The sequence below is a fragment of the Mixophyes fleayi genome, chromosome 3, assembly GCF_038048845.1.
Source record: "Mixophyes fleayi isolate aMixFle1 chromosome 3, aMixFle1.hap1, whole genome shotgun sequence".
Lineage (NCBI taxonomy): Eukaryota > Metazoa > Chordata > Amphibia > Anura > Limnodynastidae > Mixophyes > Mixophyes fleayi.
In genome coordinates, this window is record NC_134404.1 from 339,311,267 (window position 1) to 339,334,683 (window position 23,417).

General features: G+C 39.9%; 1 protein-coding gene across 1 annotated transcript in view; it reads left to right on the top strand.

The window, feature by feature from the left end:
* Positions 1-17,475, top strand: part of ALK (ALK receptor tyrosine kinase) — a 588,292-nt gene extending 570,817 nt beyond the window's left edge. The window contains exons 24-29 of the mRNA XM_075204381.1: positions 7,506-7,603; positions 8,512-8,604; positions 11,636-11,737; positions 12,093-12,227; positions 13,558-13,648; positions 16,279-17,475. Coding sequence (XP_075060482.1) covers positions 7,506-7,603; positions 8,512-8,604; positions 11,636-11,737; positions 12,093-12,227; positions 13,558-13,648; positions 16,279-16,971 — 1,212 coding nt within the window. The 3' untranslated portion in view covers positions 16,972-17,475. The remainder of the gene's footprint in view (positions 1-7,505; positions 7,604-8,511; positions 8,605-11,635; positions 11,738-12,092; positions 12,228-13,557; positions 13,649-16,278) is intronic.
* The last annotated feature ends 5,942 nt before the right edge of the window (positions 17,476-23,417 follow it).

Below are 23,417 nucleotides of genomic sequence, written 5' to 3' on the forward strand. Positions count from 1 at the left end.
GGGGTAGTAAAGGCTAAATTTACGAGTTGAGGGGTCAAACTCATTTTCGTGAGGTAATTTTACCTCATGAACACACATTAAAAAGGGCGCTTGCGTCGGGAAGTAACGATCTTCCCCTGAGGAGGCCTGGGCTAGGCCCAAATGCATGACAAGAACCTTTTTAAGACCTTAAGTATTTTGATTTGACTAGAATGCATGAGTATCATGCACGGGTTAACTTGTATTTCTATATACCTGTATAAGCATGCACAATGCTGCCTTGGGCTGCAAGGATGTCCAGCTGTGACCGACCCCGCAACGTCTATTCAGGAGTCCAAGAGCTCTTTGAAGCTGCTACAAATGGCCTGGTTATCTTCTCACACTGGAATGTGCAAAGCCATTTAGTTCATTTGCATCAGACTCAATGTCTTCAAACTTTACACTTTGCCTACACTTATCAATTTATTCATTTGATATAACATATTTACACGGCAGTTACGATTTATCGCTTATAAATAACTGCAAGCTCTCTATGTTCACGACAATTACAAATATTTTGATTATTTCCTCTTCATGACTTGTTTCTGACAGCAGTAAATCACTAAACTACATGATAAAGTGTGAATACTTGTATAAACTGTTATGAAATATATCCTTATCTAGGTCAGACTCTGAGAGAATGTCATTAAAAATAACAATACCTTTTGCTATGATGGCCATGTTAGGATATGCCACATGTGTGTCAGCGATCAGCAAAGATAAACATCTTTGTGCACACGTTGGAGGTCAAAAGCTGCGTTGGATCCACTGTTCTCCTCCGTTTGCACAAAGGCGCTTAGATTTCCACCAAGGTGCATGGCTTTAAGGAGTCAAATGGCAATGTTTGTGAAGAAGAAGTAATATTCCTAAGAAATAACGAGTTATACAGAGTCGCGAACAGTGAAAGGGACAGAGCTTACACGGAAGTGGATGGGGCTTATCACTGAAGATAAAGGCCTATTGAAAACAAAGCTGCTTGGTATCATGTACAGTGTGTTGTTGTTTGATCTGAACACAGCCATGAGAATGAAGCTGGCATTATAGAAAAGCTTTTGTGTTATTGTCAGCTCCAAGGTAATGTTTTCTCTCTTAATGATTTGGAACCACAACAATCTCTACAACAGCCTTGTACTTCAGTCTCACTGGTGGATGGATAATGACATGTTATGCACTGATGCAAGAAGGAGGGGGGATGGGAGACACAGGGAGATTGAGGAAGGGGAGTGGAATATGTTGGGATCATTAGATCAGTTGCAGACTGCTCTTATGAATTTTTAAGTGTAAGCTCTTAAACACAGTCTTAACAGGGGTCTTCCATTTCGGTGAGTGGAACTGTATGATGAATCCTATAGCAGCTCACGCAAAACACTTCAGAACTTTGGGTACTTTCTGAGGGCATAGGTTGACTTACTTTCTTTGGATATGTTCTGAGGGCATTGGTTGACTCTGGGTACTTTCTGAGGACATAGGTTAACTTTGGATATTTTCTGAGGCATTGGTTGACTTTGGATACTTTCTGAGGCATAGGTTGACTTTGGGTTCTTTCTGAGGGGAGAGGATGACTTTAGGTACTTTCTGAGGACATAGGTTGACTTTGGATACTTTCTGAGGCAGAGGTTGACTTTGGATACTTTCTGAGGACATAGGTTGACTTTGAATACTTTCTGAGGACATAGGTTGACTTTGGATACTTTCTGAGGACATAGGTTGACTTTGGATACTTTCTGAGGGCATTGATTGACTTTGGGTACTTTCTGAAGGGAGAGGATGACTTTAGGTACTTTCTGAGAGCATAGGCTGACTTTCTTTGGATACGTTCTAAGGGCATAGATTGACTTTGGATACTTTCTGAGGGCATTGGTTGACTTTGGATACTTTCTGAGGCATAGGTTGACTTTGGGTTCTTTATGAGGGGAGAGGATGACTTTAGGTACTTTCTGAGGACATAGGTTGACTTTGGATACTTTCTGAGGCAGAGGTTGACTTTGGATACTTTCTGAGGGCATTGGTTGACTTTGAATACTTTCTGAGGACATAGGTTGACTTTGGATACTTTCTGAGGACATAGGTTGACTTTGGATACTTTCTGAAGGCATTGATTGACTTTGGGTACTTTCTGAAAGGAGAGGATGACTTTAGGTACTTTCTGAGAGCATAGGCTGACTTTCTTTGGATACGTTCTAAGGGCAGAGATTGACTTTGGATACTTTCTGAGGGCATTCATTGACTTTGGATACTTTCTGATGGCATAGACTTACTTTGGGTACTTTCTCAGGACAAAGGTTGACTTTGGATACGTTCTGAGGACATTTGTTGCCTTTGGATACTTTCTGAGGGCATTTGTTGACTTTGGGAACTTTATGAAGGCATTGGTTGACTTTGGATACTTTCTGAGGGCATAGGTTGACTTTGGATACTTTCTGATGGCATTAGTTGATTTTGGATATTTTCTAAGGGCATAGGTTTACTTTGGATACGTTCTGAGGGCATTTATTGACTTTGGATACTTTCTGAAGAGAGAGGATGACTTTATGTACTTTCTGAGAGCATAGACTGACTTTCTTTGGATACGTTCTGAGGGCATAGGTTGACTTTGGATACTTTCTGATGGCATAGATTGACTTTGGGTACTTTCTGAGGACATAGGTTGACTTTGGATACTTTCTGAGGGCATTCATTGACTTTGGATACGTTCTGAGGACATTCGTTGCCTTTGGATACTTTCTGAAGGGAGAGGATGACTTTATGTACTTTCTGAGAGCATAGGCTGACTTTCTTTGGATACGTTCTGAGGGCATAGGTTGACTTTGGATACTTTCTGATGGCATAGATTGACTTTGGGTACTTTCTGAGGACATAGGTTGACTTTGGATACTTTCTGATGGCATTAGTTGATTTTGGATACTTTCTAAGGGCATAGGTTTACTTTGGATATTTTCTGATGTCATAGGTTGACTTTGGATACGTTCTGAGGGCATAGCCTAACTTTGAATACTTTCTGAGGGCATTGGTTGACTTCGGGTACTTTCTGAGGGCATTGGTTGACTTCGGGAACTTTCTGAGGGCCCTGGTTGACTTTTGATACTTTCTGATGTCATAAGCTGATTTTGGATACTTTCTGAGGGCAATGGCTGACTTCGGGAACTTTCCGAGGGCATTGGTTGACTTTGGATATTTTCTGATGGCATACATTCAGGGTATATTGGATGACAGACAATCCACAATATACTAGTGTGATGAAACGTGTTTGACAACACCCTAAACAGTCTTTCCCTCATTTCTCACATAATGTGGATTATAACATGTACTTTTTATAGTCCTTGCTTTTGTTCCCCAGCCTAACTGCAGTGTCTAATTACATGTAGATAAGGGCACATTGTAGCCCATTGTAAATATGTAAATTATGTATTGTATATTGATGATGTGGCAGTGAGTTTGTTATTCATTGTCCTTAAAGTGAAGCCAGGGAGGTTATGGGTAGGGATCTAATTGCAGGACACAGGTGAGGGAGAAGGCCAATTAGTATCCATTGTTCTCAACATGACTAGTTCAGACATTTTGTCTAGAGCCCAGCCGGGGACATTCTGTGGAAGTACAGCTCATCTCCACTCCCCCTCCAACCCCCTGATACAGCACCCACCAATGGTTAAGAAGGATGGACCCAGCGGTTTGCAGAGAGAGGAGAAAGCTCTCTGAAAATTAGACCCTAGATATAAGGAGCCACTCCAGGGGGGGATGTTCATTCTGGGATTGGATTCATGGAAGGTGCAGTGTAGCTGGTTTTGAGTTTTCGTTCTCCACAAATGAACTACAGCTGCAGCTAAGAGAAAAACTTCATGGGTCTTTAAGTCAGGACAGCCAGGTGACTGTAGCTCCCTAAACTAGTGGAGTAAGGGACAGATGATGTGGTAAACCTACCTGTGTGTACATAATAATCTAGTGATTGTTTTTATTGCAATAAATGTATTGCTTTACTTTCTAACTGCATTTGCCTGAGTGACTAATAAGGAAGGCACCCGTGGGTGGCCAGCCAGCGTGAAGTGGGTAGAATTGGGCCAGTAAACCAGATATCTTCACAACTAGTTTTTTTAAGTTGAAATCCGCCTTTACAGTATTACAGCTGTAAGACAGGGGCGCTATTATTACTACTGTTATAATTACCGTACATATTTGTATATTTCATTTTATGTTTTCCATGGCTGGTGCTACAGAGAAATATAAATAAGTGGACATTTAATCCCTAGTTCCCTTCAGGGCAGCAGTGTCTTAGAACATAAACCCCTCAGACGTATATCTGTGGCATTTGCAGCTGTCCGTCTCAGTATGACCTGTAAGACGTTCCAGGAGAGAGAAGGCTGATGAATCCCCACAGGGCATAACTACAGCTTTCTCCAGCAATCTCCTGGCAGACTGGCATTGTCAGAGAGAATTACTCTCATAAATAGCCCTTAGCAGAACAACCTCCATTTTTTTAGACACATTAGGGCTATAATTCTGTACAGCGACTTTGTTGCATTTTATTACACTTATCTCAAGGAACAAAATAAATCAGATACTTTTTTTGTGTTTTACTTTAGCGCATTATGTCCATTGGATGAGATCATTTATAAACCGTCCATTGCAAATAAAGACTGCATCCAGTGCCAACAACAGGATGACATTAAGAATTGTAGTATATCGTATACTTTATTTCCATATCTTATTAACCATGGTCTAGTATCCAAATTTTGTCTCTGACAACCTCAGAAGAATGCTGGTGGGTCAACAGTTATTGTGTTAAAATATAGCTTAAATAAAACATGCATGGGGCCACACAATGACAAATGCAGGGTTTGTAATGGGGAGGTTTCTAAATTCTTTAATTTTGGAATAAAGCAAATAAAGACAATAGCAGCATTTATAAAATAATTATAAAAGTACTATGTATATAAATGTAATGAGTCTTATAGTTCATTTAATTTAATGCAGGAACTACCTGAGAGTGTGATCCAAGAGGGGAAATTCTGGTCAACGAGAAAATCCCCTAAGTGTGCACCTGCATGTTAGGAAGGTGACTCGTCTCTCTCTGAGCAAGCCGTGTGTGACTGACGGACTTGCAGGCTTGCAAAGTTATGTAGAGTTGGATGCAATTTCCACAAAAAGCGCAGGAGTATATGAAGTACACAATGTTTGAAGTATGCAGAGTCACAGGTATCTTAAGATACCAAGACAGAAGTGGAAGTTGCTCAATCAATTTATGGGATCATAGCAGGTGCTTGAAAGGGCGGAATTATCCAGAAAGGAACAAACACAGAGAAAAATCCCTCAGCATACTGCTATAACCAGCAAAGGAGCTGCTATTTCTATTTGTACATAAAAATGCAGAAATCTCACTTGCACACATTTACAAATGTATGGTAATCCACCCGCCCCATCAAGGCGCTTCTGCTAATTGGGTGGTCCTAAATCATCATCACCATTTATTTTATATAGCGCCACTGATTCAGCAGCGCTGTACAGAGAACTCACTCACATCAGTCCCTGTTCCATTGGAGCTTACAGTCTAAATTCCCTAATATACACACACAGACAGACAGAGAGACAGAGTAAGGTCAAATTTGATAGCAGTCAATTAACCTACTAGTATGTTTTTGTAGTGTGGGAGGAAACCTGAGCACCCGGAGGAAACCCATGCAAACATGGGGAGAACATACAAACTCCACACAGATAAGGCCATGGTCGGGAATTGAACTCATGACCCCAGCGCTGTGAGGCAGAAGTGCTAACCACTTAGTCACCGTGCCGTCCTAAATCTAAACAGTGAGAGTTAACTTACTAAGAGCTACCCCAAAATCCTCCAAATGGCCATACAGCACCAGCACTCCCCATCAGCTACTGATACCAAACATGACTCTCAGTAGCTGATGGGGCAGACAGGGGGGATGATTTACCATACATTTGCAAATGTGTGCAACTGAGATTTCTTCATTTTTATGTACACATAGAAACAGCAGCTCCTTTGCTGGCTGTAGAAGTGTGCTGGGGGATTTTATTCTATCTTAAGATACCAGCAAGTCTGAGCAGCATGCAAATTATATACATTTCAGATACGCTTAAAACGTATGCTACGCTAAAAGTCTATGGTATGCTTTAAGCAGACCTTGAAATAGCAGCCTTTAAAATAAATAAACAAATAAATGAAGAGAAAAAAGTGCGCCCCTCCCCCTCAAAAAGACAAAACAAAGCAAAAATAAAACAGTGGAACCAGCTCCAGTGATGGCAGCCTGGGCTAGTGTCAGCAAAACCGGGGAAATAAAAAATGTGACCTGTCCCCCGAAAATGCCTTGATTGGCAGCGCTAGAGATGGTTTTGATTTTGGGGGTGGCAGAGGCTGTTTTGGATCCACTTTTCTCCCCGGTTTGCACAAAGGCGCCTAGTTCTCCAAATGTCAGGGTTTGTGAACGATCCGTGGTGATCATCATTATCAGTCTGTATCTGGCACCAAGAGGAAGCAGCTGCTACATTTAGGCTTCAGTATCTAACCATCCCATCCTGCTTTTCTAAGTGTAGAGAGATACAGAGGGCAGATACGTCAAGTCTTCATGCAGATGCCATATTACTGGGCGTGTGTGGTACAGAAGAGCACATTTTGCACTTCAGGGTTGGACTTGCATCTAGTTCTGGATGAGCCTCTTGGAAATACACTGTATGGATGGTTTAGATTGTAAGCTTTAGTGATCAGGACCCTGTTCCCTCCTGTTCTCATTACCTATAACTGTTTCTCACCAGCTACACTGCGCACCTCCTCCTTGTGCTCTCTGCCCATTGACTCCTCTCCTCCATTGTCTCTGCACCTCTTTCAGTGGCTCTAACCCTGTTAGTTGCGCCCACACTAATGGGCACAGGATTCAGCCTGCGCTGAGTATACCCCTTGTACCCAAGTAGTTGTCTTGAGAGATGTAGTGTTATTTGTTTACTGTCTTGCTGTTCGCCCTCTGTACGGCACTGCGGACCACATGTGGCACCCTATAGATAAAGCTTAATAATAATAATAATAATAATAATAGTTGGATATATACACCAGTGCGGGGCAGTGACATCACAACAAATTAACTGGTTACATTTCAACTTTTTGACCTGTAATGACGTGGGAGGTAAAATCCAATACTTAATATTAAACGTTACAACAGATGCAGCGGAATGTCAGGGTAACACTAAACAGCGCATCTTGTCTTCATGCCATTGAAGTGAATAGCTGCAGAGATTACAACGGGCTGCAGGTTGCTTGGCATTTGGCATTTCCAGCAATAGGCAGACACAGACACTGGCATGTGAGACTCAATATCAGAGTATTGGGCGTGAGAGCTATCTTTCTAAAAATATTATTCTTTTTATTTGATTTTTTTTTAATCAGTACATTTTAAATTCGTCTATTCATTTTTCTTATTATATACAGCTACATATGAAACATGGATGTCTGTTAAACACTCTCCCTTATCTCTCTGCAGAACCAGCCCTCCTCACTCACTATGCTGGATCTGCTCAACGTGGCTCGTGATATAGCAAACGGCTGCCAGTATCTGGAGGAGAACCACTTTATTCACAGGTATAAGCTGTATAGTCCCTTTCTTGCTGCAGAACATTTTTATCGGTTTTATTCTATCCGCTTTATCTTTTATATTATGTCTGCCTTGTGCAAAGTGTAATAAGCAAAGAATGAGGTTCTCCCAGGAGTTAGCATTTTATGTAGAGTGCTGTGATCTCCCCCAGGTAGGGTTACAAAGTACTCTAGTCTGACCCTGCTTCTAAGTCAAGCCTTCATTCTGCACTATGCTCGCTCCTGGTCCTGCTCTCTCTACTCATCTGTACTGTCTGCAGACTGGGCATAGTGCTCTGAATAAACTTACTACATAATGCCTTATGCAAAAACAAATACCTCTATAGAGAACTGGTGACAAGTCCGCTTTAATTACTGTACATTGCAATAATGCTTTTACACATGCTGTACTATTGATTTTTCAAAAGAGCAAGACAAGCCCACATCATTGTAAGTACGTCAGACATCCTAAAGAACACAAAAAGCTTAAAATGTTTGTATTCAACAAACTAACCTGTATATTCCGCACTGTGGATAACGTCAGTTGTATTATTTCCAAGACCTCATCCAAACATCCTCAGTACTGAGTTACCATCCTATCTCCAGGGGGAAAAAACGATGGAAAAACTATTACAAATCTGTGATAGGAATCCTGGTAGGAGGACGGTGGGGGGAAGGGGTCGTAGTAGTGTAAAAGACTTTCTGTATCCCATCAGAAAATCAGGTCGTATGTTTGGTATTGGGTCAGAAGCATGTTAGAAAGGGTGTGGCATTTCCTACTTAGTTAAACATGAATAAAATAAGGACCTGACTCACAAGTAGTTGAAGGGACAATGGAGGTATAAGGATGGAATGAGACAATGTTACATTACAGATTGAGACTGACTTTATTAAAACAATTGATTGTGTCTTGTCAGAGACATCGCTGCGAGGAACTGTCTGCTGACATGTCAGGGACCGGGCAGAATCGCCAAAATTGGGGATTTCGGGATGGCTCGTGACATATACAGGTACTTTTCTGGGCTAATAAATAAATAATGTTGCAAATGAAAACAAATTGACCTTTCATGTCCCTGAGGTAAGACGCTTATTGGCTAATTATGACAAATGCCATTATATGTAGATAGCCTTTGGTCTGCGAGGAGGTATAATCTGATTTCTCGACAGTGCACATAACTCATTCCCTAAAAGCTTTGAACGACGAAACCAGATGTTTTAAAAATGCACATACGCAAAAATAAGATTTGAGTATTGCAGAAATTCGAATAAAAGATTTTGCTGCAATTTTAGACCTGTAGGGCCGGATTAATGAAGGCACCCATACTGAGCGCAACGTGTATTGTTTTAAAACGCCTGTAAATCAGCTCTAGGTACTCCCATATTCAGGGACAGATCTGAAGACACGTGCGCTGATGAATACAGGTGTAGGGCTGCTGTGCTACACAAGACACTGCAGGATACGTCCAATACCTACGTGGATTAAACATCCGCAAAAGAACGCACAAAAAAAAATAAACCTATTAAATGAATGCCACCTGTACATAATATAAGCATTAATGGCAAAACAGTTTCATGAAAGACTTAACATTAGGATGTTATTAATGTCTACTGAACATAGAATACATTATTACAGTTGCTCCTGATTACAAACACATGTTCTAGCATGTATAGGAGACTGTCATCACTAGTACTCAGTGTCCATGGCGAACGAAGATGAATTGAATGTTTCTGCGCAGACTCATTTTACGTACGATACACACAAAAACGACAGATACGTTCCTTGATGAATCAGGCTCAGAGTGAAAAATTAGAAATAAAAATGCCTGATTTTTAGTTCACTATTTTCAATAAATATATTTCTGCTTCCTTCTGTTGCCATAATATTTAATTGCTAGCAGATATTTATATAGCAGCAGCCAGCACTTTACAGAGAATATGTACTCATTCACATCAGTGTCTGTATCTTTTGATCTTACATTCTAAATCACCTAATACGTGTGTATGTGTGTGTATATATATATATATATATATATATATATATATATATATATTAGAGATGCTCACTGACCCCCATGAACTGGTTGTGGATCTGGATTAGCTTCGTGTTTTAGTTTTGGCAAAACCGCCCTCGTGTGTTTTGGTTTTGGATTTTTAGGAAAAATCCTAAAATATGCTAAAATCACATATTTTTGCTTTTTTTTTTGTTCCTACATTAATATGAATCTCAATAACACTAATTTCAAGTCATTTGCAGTCAATTTTGACCACCTCACAGGTCACAATATTATTTTCATACACTTTCGGACAAATACTGCAGCGACCTGGCTGGATGGTAAGCGACAGAGCAATGACACAAACACACGGCAGTTCCTAGCACATCTAGGACACATTGGCACACAGCAGTGGCAGGAAAGAAAAATGGTGCAAGATGGAATTGTCCTTGGGACCGCCCTCCCACCGTTATGCTGGATCTTAAAAAGGAATCCAAAAATCCAGAGATCCAACGACGTAACAATGACGTTTTGCCTCGTTCTCAACTCCGTGGGCGCGCGAAAGTACCCAGCCGGCTCGGCTTGGTACTCGGGTCCCCTAAGTTTGGGTGTGTTCGATTCTCGAGGAACTGAGCCTGAGCATCTCTAATATAAATATATATATATATATATCAATGCTAGCCACTGTGCCCATACATATATTCCTTTTACTGGGATGTTGAGGAACAAGTAGGTAATAAAATGGGTACGATGCAGTTAATGTAAACAACGGATAAGGATAAGGTCCACGATAAGGTGACTTATACTACTGAGAAACTTGCTTGAGACACTGGTTTTATTCCCAGTGACAAAACCTTGTGGAAAGATCTTTGTGGGATCGATTTACATACTGGATAGATAACATAGAACAGTACATAATAGAGTTCTTCTCTGTAGAGAAATCTTGAGAACATTGAGATCTCTCTGCAGAATGTGGACACCGCGATCTGCCCGGACACGGGCAAGTTACGTTTATTTCCAACCGACGACAATTTCAACCTTAAAGGGTCATTTCAGGCTTTTACTTTTCTTTCTCAGATCGAAAAAGCACTAGCTGCGTATTCATAATTATATGTAAGTGCTTCAAAATAGTTGTTTCCTTGAAATAATTTCCAGCAATTATGGCACATTTAGGAAGAGTAAATTCCAGATAAAGAACAGCTCCTGTACCGAAATAACATAAAAATATCATATAAATTGTTTGTTGTAGGTATCCCGGTGTGACACCAACAGAGGTTCACAGAAACCTCAGCACATGTTTTTTCCCCCAGAAGAGAACTCCAGTGCCCCCAAAAATGTACTTATCTAAAACTTCTTCCACCAGCTCAATCTTGTAACACTGAATAGTAATGAGAATAAAATACATAGGGGTAGATTTATCAAACCTTCTAAATAGGAAAAGTGGAGGTGTTGCCCATAGCAACCAATCAGAGTCTAGCTATCATTTCCTAGAATGCACTAGATAAATCTAGATACATCTGATTGGTTGCTATGGGCAACACCTCCACTTTTCCTATTTAGAAGGGTTGATAAATCTACCCCTAAGACTGACACGTATGTAAAGTAACGTCCTTCATACTACATAATTGTACACACAAGAGTGCATGCATTAGGAGCAAATATAGACATGAATATTTACACTGCACAGGACCATAGTTTGATCACGTCCAGCACGGTGGCTCAGTGGTTAGCACTTCTGCCTCACAGCACTGGGGTCATGAGTTCAATTCCCGACCATGACCTTATCTGTGTGGAGTTTGTATGTTCTCCCCGTGTTTGCGTGGGTTTCCTCCAGGTGCTCTGGTTTCCTCCCACACTCCAAAAACATACTGGTAGGTTAATTGGCTGCTATCAAATTGACCTCTAGTCTGTCTGTCTGTGTGTGTATGTTAGGGAATTTAGACTGTAAGCTCCAATGGGGCAGGGACTGATGTGAGTGAGTTCTCTGTACAGCGCTGCGGAATCAATGGTGCTATATAAATAAATGATGATGATGATTATTATTCCTCAGGGCGAGTTATTACAGAAAAGGAGGCTGTGCGATGCTGCCGGTGAAGTGGATGCCCCCTGAGGCTTTCATGGAAGGAATCTTCACATCCAAGACCGATACCTGGTATGTAAATGAATAAACAATAGATTTACCAGTAACGTGTTTTTATATTTTTCAAACTCCCTAAGCACGAGCCACGAACTGACGTCATTTTGTCTACGACTATTTCTGTACAAACCGGTCCGTCAAGCAGCGACAGATGTGGGTTAATTTTTGGCTACAGGTCCGGAGCGTGCGCCCTCCACCATAGGGGCTATCTAATGGTAGCGCTGGCCCTGATTGGATGATGAACTGTTCTCCTCTGTGATTAACTGCTCTTAGAACATACGTATTGTTCCTCTCTCACCTCCCTTAGATCCAGTGTTTACACAGTATATCCGCTGAACCTATGTATCTCACTATTGTCCTCTGTATCCAGGTCTTTCGGGGTCCTGCTCTGGGAGATTTTCTCTCTGGGGTACATGCCGTATCCCAGTAAGAGCAACCAAGAGGTGCTGGAATTTGTCACGAGTGGAGGAAGGATGGACCCACCCAAAAACTGCCCCGGGCCCGTGTATGTAACATATTTATATATTAACAAGGATGCGTAATATGGATGATATGGATGATATTGGTGGTTGGTTTGATCAGTTCACTAGTACAATATAACTCATGTAGGTTATATCAGTGTTAAAAGTGACCGAGTATATTGTGACATCCTAGTTCAGTGGTAGTCAGGGCATGCTGGGACATATAGTTCTACAACAGCTAGAGAGTCACGTGATGCTTAAGACTGCTCTGCAATATGTGAATATTGTATCTTATAACATATGACTTGTCGCCAATTCTTAATTAACAATGTGACTTATATCTGTAGATTACAATGTCGTTTTTAACAGATTATTATGGTATTACGGTTATCTTCATTATAGATATAGTTATATGAACCATTAATTGCAGATAGTCCATTTCCATGCAGCATAGACCTAAGTTTAGGTCTCCTTTCAGAATCAGACAAGTAACTGGCACTGAATCTAGTGCAGTTTAACGAAATGTTGCAATACACATTTTGTGCGTATTTTGTACTATACAATGTTGCAGCAATGTTCAGTTACAGCTCTGTCTCCTTTAACTCCAGAATCTGAAAGCATTCTTAACAGTAGCAATGGTGAAAAGGTGCTATATCTGCCTGGTGCACGTGGGAATCTCTATGCTATATAACAATAAACATCACAGTAACTGCTTTCCTGGTTTACACCTACAGGATTATCCTATATATAGTTTTTTATTTTTCCCATTTATGGTACCCTTACTTATTTCAGTGGGTCAATATGTCATATCTCCTAGTCCTTTACAGCAGAGATATTCAACCTGTCGCTCTCCAGCTGTTGGGGAACTACAAATCCCAGCATGTGCAGTCAGACAGCAAGATACAGATTGCAGGCCTAATATATACCTAAACATGTCAGCTTCCCTGTTTACCCCAAATGTTTATGGGGTGCATTTACTATGCGGTGGTTTCATGAAAACCCCGATTTCCGGAGCTTTTAAGTCATTTTCTTCAAACAGCAATTTTATTAAATACAAAACCCAATGGACTTTGTCTTTAATAAAAGCGCCACTTTAAAAAATGACTACAAAGTGCCGGGAATCGGCGGTTCCGCAGTATATACACCCTATGGTTCTGAGAGCCGTCGCCTATCTTACAACATTATATTATTCTCCCTTCCAGTTGATAGGATGTAATGGTTTAGATATCTGTGGATTGGCTGTGATGGGTGGATCATGCTGGCAACAGAAAATGATGTAAATAAAGTTTATGCAGCAATTAATATATATATTATATCCAGGAATGATTGGGGGTTTGTTCTGGAAACCTGGATAATAATGTCTTATTATTGCAGGTACCGTATAATGACACAGTGTTGGCAGCATCAGCCAGAGGAACGGCCACATTTTTCCATGATACTAGAGAGAATTGACTACTGCACACAGGTACTGTAACCCAAATACTGAAATGTCTAATAATAATAATAATATATATCAGTACATATATTAATAATACCATGCAAACACAAAATAATGTCATTGTGCATACTATGTCTTCAACAGTCTGCGTTTCGTCAGCAACAGGTGCTTAGAGATGTATCAGAGGCTGCGATCACTTGCCTCTTGCTGAGTCACCTCAGATGACATCTCATTACTATAACTGGCTAGCAGACAGCAATAATGCAAACTACAATAAATGCATTGCTGGGGCATGTTTTTGAAAATTACTTTATCTCTGCTTACTACATTACTAAAATCCTGTAATCATACTTCAAAATGTTTCAGTCCCCACTCCCTTATAATGGTCAGATCTGCACTCTCCTATATTAAGGACACTGACACAATCCAGGTAAGGCCTCCTTCTCACGCTGCTACGACAGAACCCAACGCTCGGCCAGTGAACTTGTAAATCTCTTGTATTCCACGCTCAATGCAATACTTATTTTCAATCATTTAATCATATTGACCGACTTACCACATTTGCAGATATAAATGTCTGGCACAAGAGGACGCAAAGAGAGTTTCCGCTCCATATAACTCAGTGATTAGTTTCTCTGATCAGTCCTATTCCGGATTCTATCGCTCTATCGTGCCGCATTATTGCAGTTTTTAGGGAAACTCTACGGATTCCAGACCCTGGCGGGCAGCCAGCAGACTGGTGTCAAGAAAAGACAATTATAAATCAATTAATGCCAGCTCTTTATTAACCTCTGGCTGCATAATCTGTTGTTTAATTAACCATTGTACTGTGGACTGACAATGCAAAGAGATTAAAACCAAGAAATAGAGAATCGGAAGACGAGATAAGAGAGAAGAGGAAAACCCTTAAGAGCCTGACACAGCATTCTGCGTGCGCAATAAAAGTCACGGAGAGACGCCGGCTCTGTAAGTAATGGTCTTGTTTCCTTGTACTGAGGAGATATCTCAAACAGGAGCAATTGTAACACTTATGCCGTCTGCCTTTTATGTTTACGGCGGGCTATTGTTATAACACTGAACGGGATAATTACATATTTCCCAGTTTCCAAATAAATCTACGAGGTCCCCAACATTAAAACAAGTAAACTTTCCGTACGCGGCCTCAGGTTTGCAGACCTGGAACAAACAAGATGGAGGTGCGGCTTCAAAATAGGACAATTTTACAGTGTTGTTTTCCATTTCATAGAATTAAATGTAAAAAGTATTTTCTTTTTAATCGTTATTTCGCTATTTAGTTCCCAAAACATTATTCATTTATATGTATACAAGGTGCAGTTATACTATCCTATTATAGAGCTAGAGGCAAGCGTTACTTACAGAACAACTGAATAGTTTCCAAACCAGACTTAACTTAGAACCTGATATCTGGTTGGTGAATATCTAATTCTGCTTCACCTACAGATATAAGCGGAATCTTCCCTGCGTCTCACAACTTGGGTCATAGCTAGGCCCGGGTTTCCAGCTGTCTGTAGAAAAAGCTCCGAAACGCGTAGCAAGGAGAATATTATTACAAGGGTTAACCCGGCCTTAGCGCTCTTTATTGTATGTGTGTAAGTGCATTCAGTTCTTTCTGCTACTTGATCCATACTTGCCACGCTTCCAGATCGCACCTGATCTTCTTGCAAAGTGAGCGAGCGATGATGCCATGATTTGCGGTGAACTGCATCAGAAACATGACGTGAAATGCGGCATTGAATAGTGGTGGATGGGCTGCGATGGCACCACTATAGCATCTTGCATTCCTGCTTAGGATTTGGGAGTGTTGATCTTGGGAAACGTTTTTTCGAATGCTCTCTGCTCCCATTTTTTTAATTCAATGCATGTTGGACACACGAAGGTCAATGGAGATTCCACCACCTCTCAACGGCAAATACAAGCACTCGTTAACCACCGCATGTCAAATACACCGAGGTCCGACAAGCAGTATCGCTGGAGTTTGAACTTGGTTAAACACCACTAGGTAGCCTACGCCTGCCTTTTAGCAGGTGTAAAAAATACATATGAAAACGAGCGTACTTCTGATAAACACAGGAATGGAACTGGCCGCATCTATGTTAACATGACCACTATATTGGGCTACGTCAGTCCTCTCCTTCTCGCCCTCTTTCTGCCTCTGAATTGCTTTACCACCATCCCCTTCCAAGGGTACGATGTCATTACCTGTTGCATCCTCTGGTTTGATTCACAAGCTACAAATTGAGCGGACTTTGTTGCAGTGAATACTACACATGGATTAAGTGCAGATTCAGTGCCATCCTTTGACAGATCTCATATTTCTCTTTATGTAAAGCTCAGGATGTCTGAAGTATTTGCAAAAAAAAATTATTTTGTGCCGCTGTGCTGTTTGTTACAGTAAACTGTGCTCCGTCTTGTATGTGCGCAATAACATACTGATGTTAATAAGATTATAGCAGTATGAAATCTGCAGTATGTACTGTGATATAATAAGTTGTTAAGTCCTGCTCGTTATAAAATAATTAGTGGCTTGATTGTTATACATTTTTGAGGTTGGTAATGTAGAACTTTTTTGATTTACAGTATTGGCAATGCAAATATTATGTGTACTTATTTAAACGTGTGTTTTTTACTACTTCCAGGACCCAGATGTAATTAACACATCCCTGCCCGTAGAATACGTTCCAGTGGTGGAAGAGGAAGAAAAGCTTCCTACACATCCAGAAGATCCGGACGTCATTCCACCGCTTATAGTGACCCCCGAGAAGAAAGCAAAGGAAGACAAACAAAAGCTCCAGTCTCCCCCTCCGGTGCCGCCTGTCCGAAAAGCACCCAATAAAGTCCATGCCGAACCCCAGGGTCGTGTGGAGCCCAGACCAGCTTCAGATGGAGGACATGACAACATAGTCTTTGCTCAAGCCAACCCATCCTCCGAGCTACACAGCAGTAGAGGGTCCAGGAACAAACCTACTAATCTGTGGAACCCCACTTATGGTTCATGGTTTACGGGAAAAACAGTAGATAAAAATATTGCTCCTCCGGATAAACCGGTTTCCGAGAGAGAGAACCCAGTTAATGAGGGAAGCTGTCCGGCTGCCCCCAGGGTTATGGCCGGTAGACTCCCCGGATCCTCCGTTCTACTAGAACCTTCAACACTGACTTCAAACATTCCTGAAGTGCCTCTGTTTAGGCTGCGCAACTTTCCCTGTGGCACAGTTAATTATGGATATCAGCAGCAGGGCCTGCCTGTAGAAACCCCCGTCCCGCCATGTCCCACTAAACACAAAGACTTTATCCCAAGAAGCAAGAGCAATCCAGGTCAGGAGAGTGTCTAAATGCTCCAACCGCCCTGTGGCCATTGGAGAACTTGCATTATTGCCACACTTACGGAAGACGTGCCAATAGATATTTTTTAATATGTGCCAAACCTTTCATTCTCATTCCAAAACGAACATCGTCCATGACCGGGCGACCTTCGGCCAACAAACACTCCCACTAAAGATCATGGCCAATCTTGTGAGTTTACTTTGCAGATGTCAAACGATTGATATTATGTAGCCAAGCAATAGGCCTAGAATCACTTTCTGTCTTGCAGCTATCACTTGTAAAGATTGCAAAACACTCTGTAGTAATTATGTATCATGTCCCATCAAATGGAACAGGACAACTTGCGCAATGAGCACAAACGTTACCAGCTCATCTTCCATCTCTCGGCACCATAAGGATCCCTCAGAAGCCGGCGCTCAGCTTGTACCATGCCGTATTGTTGTCAGCTCATCTCCAGAGGTTCCGATGTCTATTAGTGGTTTAATAAAGATGCTCACAATGATCAGACAGTTTCCAGTTCTGAACATCTCATTTACATCAGGATATGGTTTCTGAGGTTTAGGGCGAGACATAGTCTTATGTAGGTCTGTGATAGGTATGATGGAACACAGTGAGATGTTTCTGAAAACCAGTACACAGGTATTTGTTCATAGCAGATTCTGACTTGTTTCTATTACAGGTTAGAAAATTAACGCTGATGTCTGATCAGATCCAGCTTTTATAACTGTCCTACCATGTGGGGTTAAAAATGGAGTAACGTCTCTATCTGACATTAAGTATTAAAGCCTGATTATTACAGATCTAAATAATGTCCTAGAAATGTGGGAGGGGCTTCACCTGTCTAATGGAGTAGGAGAGAACACATGTCAGGGTAACACTGAACAGTGTATTTCATGACTTAAATCAATTTACATTTTGGGGTTCGCTTTATGCAGTTATAAAAATAAACTGTTATGAAAACTCAAATTAAATATGTGAGCAGATTAAAAATGTTAGGTTAATTATGTTTTCAATTGGACATTATTTAGTGTCAGTGGTAAACCAAATACAGGATTTTACTATTCCCCTGGTCAGGGTACTTTGAGAGGGCCCTAAAGATATATACGAGAAACTGGGAACCATGACACCTTTCCTGAACAGCTTGACAGGTCAAATGATGCCTCTGGTGTATGTCAAAAGACAAGCGCAGATGTATGCACAAGAAATCAGGAGGGTGGTGGAAAGGAGTCTACTCTTTCAATGCTTGACTTTATTTTAAAGACTATATTTCTGTTACCGGACCACTGAATTCTGAAGTGTACAGATATGGTGGTAAAATACACTGTTTGGTGTTATACTGATAATCCACTATAGCTCTGTTTAAAAGCAAAGTATTAGCTCCAAACTTCTTTACAGACCACTTCAACTCAATGTCCTGATGGCATCTGATACAAACATCTGAAACAGCAGTTATTTGAGCTGCAGTGACATCATTAGACCCTGTGTATAAATCCACCAAGTCACAAAGTGCATTTCTGCAAATCAAATCTGCCAGACTGTCAGACACTCTGTGTCTGCTCTGTTAAGAGAAGCACTTCCCTTCTAACATGGCAATGTTTTGCAGAGGAAGTTAAAAAGAAACTGTTTTGTGCTCTGTGAATTCTTAACCTTGGTAACAGTAAAGTACAAATTTGATGAACAGTGCGACCTGTTTCTCCCAAATTTTTGATCTACATAAAGAACTTTTGTTTTTGAAAAAGGAATTTTGTGGAGACTAAAATACTGGAATAAACAGTTGTTTTTTTTGAAATTTCAATTCAAACATCAGATGGAGAGATATATAATATGGATTTAAAGTGACATATATACGGGTAAAACAAACCTATTTTCTTTTTTAATTTGAACTCTTTTTTAATTAAGTTTATCAATTTAAACTTGAAGACGGTTGAGCCGATTCGCACCTGTACATCGTCAAACCTGTTCAACCGTATTTCTTTAATTGGTCAGACATTTGAGAAATTAATTTTTGTACCAATTCATCAAACCGGTTCCTGCATCTCTAACGTGGTTTACGGGAACAAATCCGGGTGACGTGCCTTTTGGTATTCGGATGGACACCGGCCTGGCAAGGTGAGCATTATATAATCCCTGAATGAGATAATGCTGATAAGAGATATTCACATCTTTTATCTGACAGCAGTTTGCAGAATAACCACATCTCCTCAAAGCGATTCCTCACTTTTCATCTCCCAAAAGGGCAGCGAGGCGAAACACCGAGATTCTGCTGAATCATACTCTGCCGCAAGTGACACCTTTAAGTCTTTTATTAAAATTCCTTACCCCGGGCTGTGATTTCTTCTCTTCAAACACTTAGAAAGTTAGGAGTCCCCCGAGGATGCATAAGTGATGTGTGTAAAGCACACTTAATGCTGAAACAATATTAGTTTTTGTTGAGAAAGACGATTCACTTTAGTCAAGAAACGCTTGGGAGGTGGCGGTCCATGCCAACTCCCCAACGGGGTCAACCATTCCAGAAAACGTAATCTAATATATCCATCTAAATTGAGTAATCCGGAAACAAAAAAATGTGTAAACTGCACTCATTTGAAAAAAATAATACTTTTTAAGAGTTGCACTGAACAGCAGATTCTCAATGCAGCCTTTCTGGGTGGAGCTCTCATTAGTTATTAACTCTTCCATGTCTACCAACTTTTATGGATAACTCTTACTTTGGACAAAACACTCTGTTCCTATTACGTTTAAGTTAAAGGTGTTTATAATATTAATTTCTAGACCATATACCATAAACTGATCTGTGTATGTCAGCCAGGTTGAGCGCTGGGTAATGTACACATGGGACTAAGGGTGAGAGAGGCCGACAGGGGAGAATAGTTCCAGATATCGGTGATGTCACTTTCTCGCTACAGGACAAGGATGCTGGTTGTCTTCCCATACACAGCATGAGAGAATCCAGCCACGTTACAGGATGAACACAGGGACAGGGATTACCGCGTGCTGCAATGGATAGCCATAGGCTACGTGTACGGCCACTGTCTGACCCTCCGACAAAACTCTACCACCCGCTACATAATGCTCCTGAGCTTCCCACATATTCTTCCTACTGCAGTTATCAGTCTGCTAGAATAGGTAAATAAGTGATCAGATGGAGAGCAAAGCATTGTGGGTGCTGTTGTCTCATATTTACTGAATTTTCTATCGGTTTTAATCAATTAAGCAAAAACATCTGTGAGGTTTGATTTTTTTTTAGAAAATATTCCATCCCCACATCAGCATCATTCACTAAGCGGAACAGGTAACATGAGAAAGTGGCATCCACCCCACTCCTCTAAATCATAACCACAATTCATATATGACAATTGTATATTTATCGTAGACAGAGACCGGCTGTCTCCAGGTACAGAGACTTGTTCCTGGTACTATCCCTGTACTAACCACACTTACCAACTGCACAGTACAATTCCTTTTCTGCTGCCTATCAGATGCAGTTCTCACCATTTCTTCTTATTATGTATATTAGATTCACTTCTCCCCATATCTTATTATGTATATTAGATTCACTTCTCCCCATCTCTTATTATGTATATTAGATTCACTTCTCCCGATCTCTTATTATGTATATTAGATTCACTTCTCCCCATCTCTTATTATGTATATTAGATTCACTTCTCACCATCTCTTATTATGTATATTAGATTCACTTCTCACCATTTCTTCTTATTATGTATATTAGATTCACTTCTCCCGATCTCTTATTATGTATATTAGATTCACTTCTCCCCATCTCTTATTATGTATATTAGATTCCCTTCTCCCGATCTCTTATTATGTATATTAGATTCACTTCTCCCGATCTCTTATTATGTATATTAGATTCACTTCTCCCCATCTCTTATTATGTATATTAGATTCACTTCTCCCGATCTCTTATTATGTATATTAGATTCACTTCTCCCGATCTCTTATTATGTATATTAGATTCACTTCTCCCGATCTCTTATTATGTATATTAGATTCACTTCTCACCATCTCTTATTATGTATATTAGATTCACTTCTCCCCATCTCTTATTATGTATATTAGATTCACTTCTCCCCATCTCTTATTATGTATATTAGATTCACTTCTCCCCATCTCTTATTATGTATATTAGATTCACTTCTCCCCATCTCTTATTATGTATATTAGATTCACTTCTCACCATCTCTTATTATGTATATTAGATTCACTTCTCACCATCTCTTATTATGTATATTAGATTCACTTCTCACCATCTCTTATTATGTATATTAGATTCACTTCTCACCATCTCTTATTATGTATATTAGATTCACTTCTCCCCATCTCTTATTATGTATATTAGATTCACTTCTCACCATTTCTTCTTATTATGTATATTAGATTCACTTCTCCCGATCTCTTATTATGTATATTAGATTCACTTCTCCCCATCTCTTATTATGTATATTAGATTCACTTCTCCCCATCTCTTATTATGTATATTAGATTCACTTCTCCCCATCTCTTATTATGTATATTAGATTCACTTCTCCCCATCTCTTATTATGTATATTAGATTCACTTCTCCCCATCTCTTATTATGTATATTAGATTCACTTCTCCCCATCTCTTATTATGTATATTAGATTCACTTCTCACCATCTCTTATTATGTATATTAGATTCACTTCTCCCCATCTCTTATTATGTATATTAGATTCACTTCTCACCATTTCTTCTTATTATGTATATTAGATTCACTTCTCCCGATCTCTTATTATGTATATTAGATTCACTTCTCCCGATCTCTTATTATGTATATTAGATTCACTTCTCACCATCTCTTATTATGTATATTAGATTCACTTCTCACCATCTCTTATTATGTATATTAGATTCACTTCTCCCCATCTATTATTATGTATATTAGATTCACTTCTCCCCATCTCTTATTATGTATATTAGATCACTTCTCACCATCTCTACATATTGGGCCTGATTCATTAAGGAAAGTAGAGCAAAACATTTGAGTAACTTTGCACCTTGGCAAAACCATGTTGGATTGGAGGGGAGGTAAATTTAAAATATGAGGACAGATTTATAGCTGGGGTAGGACATGTCCTAGATCAACTTTAAATTTCAGTGTAAAAATAAAGCTATCAAGTATTTGTGAGCTGCATGAAAAAACAGCCAGTATTTAACTTATGTGCAAAATAATAAACTAATTTGCACCCCTTGTATTGTAACGTGGTTCTGTCCAAGAGAAAACTTACTCCCTTTTTTGCCTTACTTTCCTTAATGAATCAGGTCCATTATGTACATTAGATTCGCTTCTTATCATCTCTTCTTACTCTATCAGATTCACTTCTCCCAATTTCTTATTATTCTCCACATTATATTCACTCCTCACCATCTCTGCTTATCCTCCAGGCATTTTTAATTCATACTTGTTGATATGTAATATTTAAATGCAAAAAGTGGCAGTAACACCAAGCTCAATATACAAGTCATGCTGAGACTTGTAGTGCACCGAGGACAATGTGCTCAGTAACAGAGTCCCTGGTCATTATTCTCAATTTTTGGCAACTAGAACATATACACTCATATGAATGGCACTTTCTTCCCTTCTTTAGTTTCTAAAATTACATTTTCGATCTATCTACTAATGAGCAATATAAAAGCGCAGCCTTTCGTACACAACGGGGCTGTATGTAAGAGTGCCTTCCTGTCCCATCACTCCAATCCCTGATGACAAGGATGTATCACATGTCAGGGAATCTGTAGCAGAATCCATGAAACTTCATATACAACATACACCAACAAACCTATCGCTTTGAACAGAACAAGAAAAAAAAAATCACAGACCAAGGAGCAGTGGTGATATAACATTATCGATATTGCGTAAAATGATTAACAGCAAAAAGACTCCACAGCTGTCAGTGTGTGGAGAAAAGTTGTCCAGGCTCAGATAATTAAAACCCACAGTCTTAAACAAGGAATAAAAGGAATATGGTGTGAAAGTGACTAAACCCAGTCACGTAAGTAATCATTAAATAGGTTGTAGAATTGTTGCTGCCAATGGTGCAATTTAAAGTTAGTGCCATGCAGACTGTCACGGAAATATGGCAACATGCAGTGAGCAACTTCTGATTTATTTATTTTTTATTTTTTTTTAATTGATTTTTAAGTAAATACAGCTGTTCGGTCATTGAAGTGAAGTTCATATAGTTCATGTAATGCTACAACCTATCAAATTATTATTTTGGGGTTTAGTTCCACTACATTAATATTTTTAACAACAAACCAATGATTTTTATGTGAATATTGCTCTTCACCCCCAGGTAAGAAGGGGCTAATTTACTTTGGGGTGGATCGGTATGACTTCATTGAAAAGATCACCTTTCCACTGGATGGAAGTCAGTACAGGGGGATGTAGCCATAGATTGTGAATACCATAT